General features: G+C 36.2%; 2 protein-coding genes across 3 annotated transcripts; one reads left to right on the forward strand and one right to left on the reverse strand.

The window, feature by feature from the left end:
- The first annotated feature begins 2 nt into the window (after positions 1–2).
- On the forward strand, positions 3–2,679 carry tspan13a (tetraspanin 13a). Its single transcript, XM_057351290.1, has 6 exons — positions 3–125; positions 368–535; positions 753–833; positions 921–1,034; positions 1,384–1,494; positions 1,706–2,679. Exons 1-6 carry the CDS (start codon positions 63–65, stop codon positions 1,778–1,780), a joined length of 612 nt encoding a protein of 203 aa, XP_057207273.1. The 5' UTR covers positions 3–62; the 3' UTR covers positions 1,781–2,679.
- Positions 2,680–2,773: 94 nt separating this feature from the next.
- Positions 2,774–5,522, reverse strand: LOC130564868 (LINE-1 retrotransposable element ORF2 protein). Of its 2 annotated transcripts, XM_057351288.1 has the most exons (3): positions 5,408–5,522; positions 4,083–5,108; positions 2,774–3,997 (listed from the first exon to the last, which is right to left on the reverse strand). In XM_057351288.1, exons 2-3 carry the CDS (start codon positions 5,083–5,085, stop codon positions 3,036–3,038), a joined length of 1,965 nt encoding a protein of 654 aa, XP_057207271.1. In that variant the 5' UTR covers positions 5,086–5,108; positions 5,408–5,522; the 3' UTR covers positions 2,774–3,035. The 2 variants fall into 2 exon arrangements, with proteins under 2 accessions (XP_057207271.1, XP_057207272.1); XM_057351289.1 differs by having other exon boundaries at positions 2,774–5,108.
- Positions 5,523–7,955: the final 2,433 nt, after the last annotated feature.

Below are 7,955 nucleotides of genomic sequence, written 5' to 3' on the forward strand. Positions count from 1 at the left end.
CAGTCTTACATAAACACAGACACACACGGACTATGGTTTGATTGTTCACTAGACATTTCAGCATGGCGTGCGGTGGGTTTGTTTGTTCCAAAAATGCCCTCTGTGTGCTGAACATCGTTTATGTGGTAAGTCTTCAGTATTATTTATGTAGGCTAAGAATTTATTCATGATATATTTATTGGTTTTATATAGTGTATTTACCTTTTTCTTAACCACATTAGGACTCAAATACATATTTAATTAAAGTATCAACTGAATTATTTTTGATGTTATGTTTTTTTCTTAAAATGGCAAATCCATTAGGGTGTCCATCAAACACTTAATAAATACAATTAAAAAATAAAATAAATATATGTTTTGCTCTTAGATGGTGAGTCTTCTCATGATTGGGGTGGCAGCGTGGGGCAAATGGTTCGGTCTGGTCTCCAGCTTCAGAGTGATGGCTGCTGTCATTGCAGTTGGATTATTTCTCTTCCTTGTGGCCATCGTGGGTTTATGTGGAGCTCTGAAGCATCATCAAGTCCTTTTGTTCTTTGTATCCTTAGAATGACCCATTTCCTGTTACAAATGTAGCGGTTTTGTCTATATTACATCTGCAAACACAGAAACTCTCATAGACCATTCAGTATGGTTTGAATACATTTTTAGTGGAGAGACACTTAAATATTTAGTCATATTGTCTGAAAGGACAAATTATTTATTTTATAATCAAAAGCTTTGGGAACAAATTATGGACCTTAACAGCTCTTTAGTACATGCTTATACTTTCCATGGTATTCATTGTGCAGTTCTCAGTATCGTGTGCCTGCTTGGCAATCAGCAAAGAACAACAGGTCATTACAATCTTGTATTACTTTGTGCTGCCAGTTTCCTCATTCTTCAAGTTTTGTGGGTTTAGATTGAAATGCTTTGTTCTGCAGAACCTTCTCTTGGAGATAGGATGGAATAAGTCTGAATCAATGCAGAGGGATTTGGAGAAATCGTTGGACTGCTGTGACTTTGATCAAGTTAACTTTAATGTAACGTGTGAAGCGGTAAGAACTATAATTCTGATACTGTTCCATCAATAACTAAAGGTAAACTTAGGTAGCATTCGTCCTAAAATGACAGTAGAAAGACACTTCACCACTACAACGAATATTCTGACCTGAACATCAAGGTAAAGCTAAACGGTGTGTCCAGTGAGAGAACTGTAGTGTTTGGAACTATTTTTGGTTTATCCATAATCATGATTCTAATTCTGTAAAATAAATGGGGGGGAATCAGCATTTCTGAAAAAAAGATCATGCAAACCTCTTGAATAAATAAAAGAGCACCTAATATCATAAAGTGTATGTCACCGTGGTCATTAAGGTAATTCTGTTTTATGTCTGATCTCCTAAGGCCTGTTTCGAGGAGCTAACGTGTGAACCGTGTTCAGTAAAAATCCAGGCGTATGCAGACGATGCTTTGCGTTTCGTTGGAGGAATCAGTCTGTTTTTTAGTTTTACAGAGGTGAGCACTGTCACTGCTCTTTTGGTGCTTTTGACATCCTTTATTTCTCAAAAAAAAAAGTGTTTCCGATGCAAGTCAGCGTATTTTATATTTGGTGCATGTCATATTTTTGGGTTGTATAAACAAATGTAACGATGTTACCAAAGGTTAATGGCCATTATATAAAACATATACAGAATTATTATAAAAGTATTTATTTTTCATGTTTCAGATTTTTGGTGTCTGGCTAGCGTATAGATACAGGAATCAGAAAGATGCTCGACAAAATCCTGGTGCTTTCATTTAAAACACTACAACACATGATTTTCAGAATAAGATCGTTCTTTTTTTTCAAACAAACTACTTGCTGTACACCAAATTCAATGTTTCTTAAACACATACTGAACGTTGAACTTGATCATGCTTCTGCTACTTGGTTGACGTCATATTAAATACGTATTACCACTAAATATGATGTTTATCGGAATTGGACTTTGATAACAATATAATTACCCTTGAATGAATAACTGTGAGTTAAATTGAGTTGAAGATATAATGTGAAAATACACCAACTTGACCCGAGACCTCATCTTTTCTAGTTGATTATAAATCATATTTATAGTTAACAAGATGTCACTTTGTTATTCTGTTGGTGTTAAAGAAATATTCTGGCATGTTTTCAACTGGTTAGTGTCAAATGTTTATTAAGCTTGCTCACTGCAACCTACACCCAACCCAGTTCCACATCACGCTATTGGACCAGGATATGAGCAGGACCTGCTACGTCATTTATTTGTCTTCCACACACCTCATAGTGCTGCACGTGTGCTGTAGCCAGGTTGCTCAGCTGGTTTATCAAGGATTTATTCATTTTTCTTGTGCTGCCCTCTGCTGGCTAGGTGACTACAAAACGTTCCAACCTGTTCATTTGCACTCTAAAAGAAGCTTGGCATCACAGTAAAAAAAACATGTTTTGTTTCAATCATAGATTCATTTGTGTAGATATCTGATATTATACACTTTAATGGGACCATTTCCCTGCCTCAAAACTATAGAATAAAAACGGGGAAATAATCAGCACCTGCGCAAGAACTTCTGGCTTTCGTTACTTTAGCGCCACCCTCTGGTTTACAGTTTATCCTGCAGTTGTTTTGTTTGCCTGTCATGTACACATTTGTTTCTCAAATAAATTTAGGAGACCTGTTATTATCGTTTATAACTATTTATTAATACTTCATGTAAATAAAAATAAATATGGTAAATATGTATTAAAGCAGGGGCTTCTTTGATATTTTTGTTTAAACCTGAAACTAATTATTTAAATGTACAGTATAACGGAATGTATGCAGAAAAAGTAAAACACATTTTTTAAAAACTATAAATGAAGTACATTATGCCAAAACGTTATATTAATACTTTGCCTTTATCAGATGGCTGTTTGATTTATAAACTCCTCCTGTAGCGAAACAATCACTATGATAACTAACATGATAAATAATTGGTCAAAACATCTCAAGTAATTCCATCATCTATATTCTCTTAAACAACTGAAGTTTAAGTGCCTAAACTGAGTATCTCCTATCTATTATTAACCCAGACGTCTCTGTAAAATCTAGCAGCGTCTTTTCCAAACTTTCCAAAGCTTCACTGGTATTGGGAAGGAAAATGATGGCGTTGTCTTTGTCAATTACCGACTTTGGGATCCCCACTTGGATATTAGGTCCCAAAAGCTTTTTCTCAGTATTAACAGAGTGAATCAGAGGGAGAAGACAAATGCTTATTAGTAAAGGAGTCAGTGGACATCCCACTTTTAGACCTTGCAGTGGAGATTGCAGTGAATATGATTCACCGTGCATGTTTACATCTCCCTCGGTCACCAACAGCTTCAACACTGATGTGAACCTGTCAGGCAGGTTTACAAACTTCAGGCTGTAAAACAAATAGGACAACTTCAATGCACCTGCATCTACTCCTATCGAAACAATCAGCATTTTATCAGCAGTTTCACTTTGAAGAACACTAATGCTGTCCTGAATAGACGTTTGTGGTTTACCTACACCTGGATTTAAAACATGTTCAATAACACTTTTCAACCTTTCTGCTAGAACTGAAGCCAAAATCTTATAATCAGTATCAATCACTGTAATAGGACTACAGTGATACTGAACACGATGGCTGTAGGTATGATCGTAATTTCTCTGGCCCAGCGATTCAACAGCCACACCTTTAATTGGTTTGAAGTCAAGTATTTGATTGAAAAATGCTTGTAAAAGCTCTGTGATTTTACTCGCATAGTGCTTATAGAACTGCACTGTTAGTCCACCTGTAGTTAAGCGTTCACTTTCAGGAAGGGAGAGTATAGCAACCAAAATCTCTTTTCTGGAAATGGGTTCGGTTAGAACAGAGTTGAGTGCTGATTTTAAGTCTTCGAATCTTTCTGTCTGGTGCAAATGATCCAGAAAGCTCTTAAGACTCTGGTGTGTGGAGAAAGGATTTGCTGTATGTAGAGTCTCGTCTCTAAACCCTAAAAAGTAACGATGCCGCATTAATGATTTTCATACATGCAAATGAGAGCAGACCGTAGAGAAACCTTAAAAGACTTCACTTGCCTTCCCAGTCCACATGTTCCACCCCGCGAGGACGTTCACAGATTTGCATCCTCTCTCTTGAGCTTTCATTTTGAAAAGCTATTGCCTCACATAGAAGTCGGACCTTCAATCCTGGCCATAGACTTCCTTTCCTCGTTTCGGTCTTTATTCTTGAAATTGTCTTTATTATGCATGACAACCTTTCCATACATGCCTTGTCTTTAAGGAGAAAAACACCCGGCTGCCATTTTGGGCCATTTGTCTGAATCTGAATAGATAATGGCGCGTGATCGGAAATGTAATCTTCTTTATCTAAATGTTGCGGTCTTTCGTGAATACTACATCCAGTAACTCTTGCTAACATGTGACTTTGTACAAAAAAGTAGTCGAGTCTAGATTGGCCTTTCGCATCAAAAAATGTGAAGCTTTTAACCTCGGGGTAAACACACCTCCAAACATCTACCAAGTTAAAAGTATCTAAAAATCGTTGGAGAGCATTGAGCGTCTTTTCATGACTCCGGTTTCGTAAATGTGACGTTCTGTCAAGATCCGAATCCATTACGGTGTTAAAATCACCACCGATCACGAGATAGGCCGATGGTGGGATTTGGGTAGACAAATGTGTGAATTCAGTAAACTTAATTTTTTCATCGTTTGAGTTATATACATTGATAAATACAAAATCACGCCCCCAAATTTGACATGAGATTATTATGTATCTTCCCTTGCTATCGCTATCAACTTTAAAACCACCAAATTCCAGGTTCTTTTTAAACAGAACGGCCACTCCGCGTGCGCTTCCTTTGAAGACAGTGAACGCCGTCATGGCGTAATCTCCCTCCAAAGACTCAATCTTGATGCATCCTGTGGAATAGACTCTATCTGGACCCACATGAGTTTCTTGGAGAAATACCACATCTGCCTGGAAAACATTCAACTGATGAAGGACCTCAGACTTTTTGCGGTGGAACCCGTTCACGTTCCATGAAAGAATAGTTAATATTTTCTCATCGCTTTCAGTCATCCTGATATCATCTATTCGTTCAGCTGTGAAGTAAATAGGTTTTCATAGTCAGGCTCATAAATGTTAGTAGATATTTCAAACACAATACATACACAGTAGTGAATTCCAGAACAATGTCATAAACCTGAAGAACTGGATCTGGACATCCACAAAAAAAGGTTTCATTTTTGTAATTATTTTAAAATGCGTTTACCATTTACATATTTTACTTTACAATTACATTTTTTTTGTTTTGTTTTAATGAAGCCATTTTTTAATTAAGATAATTAACTTGGCTAGACAATACATTTCAGATATTAAAGTATGAAAACATTACACTTACGCAAGTTGGGTGCAACACTCGAGTGATCAGAGATGCTTTACAGGCAAATATCTGCAATACAAAAAATCCCATTTACTTCCTTTCCCCATATGTGCAAATAAACATTACATCACCATCAGCTGTGACATTTGAATTCACATGATTGGACAAGTATCCTTATAGAAAGCTTTTGGCTCCTCCTCTCACAGTAAATACCTGGTTGGAGGTTAGGAGCATGTGCAAATATTTAGGTTCCTCCTCTTCCATTCTTCAATCTAGCATGCAACGTCAGATACACACACATCACTGAAAGCAGTGTGGCTAGGTTTTGCACATATTGAAATCTGAATAAATGTTCTCTTTTACTCCCATGTAACTTTGACCTTTTACTATTTGGAGTATACAGTACCTTGCAACTTAGAGATGACTTCCAATAAATGTCACGACAGGTAATTATCGTATTTTTTGCGTTTAGATTCATTCACACTTTTATCTAACATTCTGGCACATTCAACATAAACAATATGTAAATATTTGTATTCTGTGGAATAGAACCCACAGCCTGAGCTACAGCGTCAACCTTGGTATGTAAATTCTGTTAACTTGTTTTTTATATAATTTAAACGCAAAATCACATCACTAAATCTGACATGAGATTATTATGCATCTTCCTTGCTATCACCATTAACTTTAAAACCGTCACATTCGAGATTCTTTTCAAACAATAGAGTCACACACATCATCACACACACTTCCAAAGACTCAAATCTGTTGACTAGATTCTACAGTTTCTTGTTGAACCCACATCTGCCTTTAAGAGACCCAAATTGATGAGATCTCCGACGTTAGAAAGTGTCATCCCTTTCAATAGGTAATTTACAGTCAGTACTTTCAAAATAAAAAGATACACATACCATGATAAAATAAACATGCAACTCTTGAGATGTTAGAGATGCTTTAAATGGCAGAGGGATATGCCAGCAATCAAAACAGATTTTACTTGTCTTCACGTCATAGCAGATGCAAACAAACACATCATCATCATGTCATCACACAAGGACTTACATGATTGGACAAGACTGCTTCCTCCTCCCAGGTAAACACTTGTTTTAAAGCTGTGCAAATATATGGAGCATTTTGCGACATAAGAACTTGCGACAGGACCACTTTGTTCCCCCCACACATAAAGATCTTCTATATGTTCATATTACAAAACCAGATGCACGCGAATCAATAAGAAGTTATTGTTGAGCTACATGTTTTGCATATAATGAACAATGAAATCTGAATAAATCTTTAACCTGCGAGGCTATTTAGAGTATTTGCAATGCAAAGTCCAGGATCGAATTCAAACAAATGTCATGCTATTTCATTTTCACATTTTTGCACGGCAGACTCTTTTACATTTATGCACTTTAATCAGCACATTCTGTACATATTCTCTATGGAACGCAACCCATAACCTGCTACAGAAACCCTGGAAAGAGAGAATTTTGTACAAATAGAATTAGAGCTTGTTGATAGCACCAAAAGTTGTTACATCTGTGTACACAGTAGGTCTTAGTGAAAAAGAAAGCACGTACAAAAATGGAGAAGAAAATATGTCTATATCAGATAACAATAAGTCCAACGTATCTTCCTTTTTCACAGATTTCCTTCTCTTTCTATAGTTAATATGAATTGGAGCAATTGAAATGTACATAATCTGCCATTAACAACGCCATAGATAATGAAATATTTCAAATGGAGCTGCCCTACCACCTACAATTTAACACTTTCCTTTTTGTTTTCTGCATCAGGGCTGGCCATAATGCAGAATTTAAAATGTACCTTTCTTAATCTGGGTGATAAAATAAACTCTCCTTCATTGTTATGTTCATGGCTTTTATCATTTATCATTTAACCTTGTTCCATGTTGTCTATACACTGTAAAAAATGATTTTTTGAGTTTGTAAATAAAGCTAGCATTACTCGAGTATGTTTTACAAGCAAGTTGTAGTTTGTCTTTCTACTTAAAAATGTCACGTTTAATTCAATGTGTTACTTGAGGTTCCTTTGTAATTATTTGTGCTCTAATACATAAGTAAATTTAAATGAAAATGCCAAGTAATATTTACTTGGTGTTTTGTCATTAAATTAAGCGATGTATAAAACTGATGAACGCAAGTAAATTATACTCCACACAGCCATATAATAGCTGCGCGTGCGCACTTCGGACATTACAACTGGCGCGAAGAGCCTGAGGAAAGCTTGCGCAGCGAAACATTTCTTTTCAGTTCCTGAGGGGATTAAACTATGGTAAGTCATTAAATGTTTTCTTTTTAATTCATGTAGTAACGTTTGCAGCATAGTGCAGCGTTAATAAACTTTATTTTCGCTGGTTTGTTTGAGTTCGAGTTCTTGTTATTGAGTCTCGGTATTGCTAACATTTCTGGACAACGTTTGCAAACGCGGTTGTTTTTTATTATGCACATGGATAATAGAATTAACGTGATGCTAAATTAAGCTATTAATATGTTGACAGTGTTCAGTTTGCTAAACGTAGTGTCAAGTCTCGTATGTCTAACAT

This window comes from Triplophysa rosa, linkage group LG14 (assembly GCF_024868665.1).
Source record: "Triplophysa rosa linkage group LG14, Trosa_1v2, whole genome shotgun sequence".
Taxonomy (NCBI): domain Eukaryota; kingdom Metazoa; phylum Chordata; class Actinopteri; order Cypriniformes; family Nemacheilidae; genus Triplophysa; species Triplophysa rosa.

Bases quoted from the DNA above. Each gene is read 5' to 3' on its own strand.
- tspan13a (XM_057351290.1), top strand. From the start codon at position 63: ATGGCGTGCGGTGGGTTTGTTTGTTCCAAAAATGCCCTCTGTGTGCTG. The intron at 126-367 runs GTAAGTCTTCAG...TTTTGCTCTTAG, and splicing joins TGCTGAACATCGTTTATGTG to ATGGTGAGTCTTCTCATGAT. The intron at 834-920 runs GTCATTACAATC...TTTGTTCTGCAG, and splicing joins CAATCAGCAAAGAACAACAG to AACCTTCTCTTGGAGATAGG.
- LOC130564868 (XM_057351288.1), bottom strand. From the start codon at position 5,085: ATGACTGAAAGCGATGAGAAAATATTAACTATTCTTTCATGGAACGTG. The intron at 3,998-4,082 runs GCAAGTGAAGTC...GTTACTTTTTAG, and splicing joins GGAACATGTGGACTGGGAAG to GGTTTAGAGACGAGACTCTA.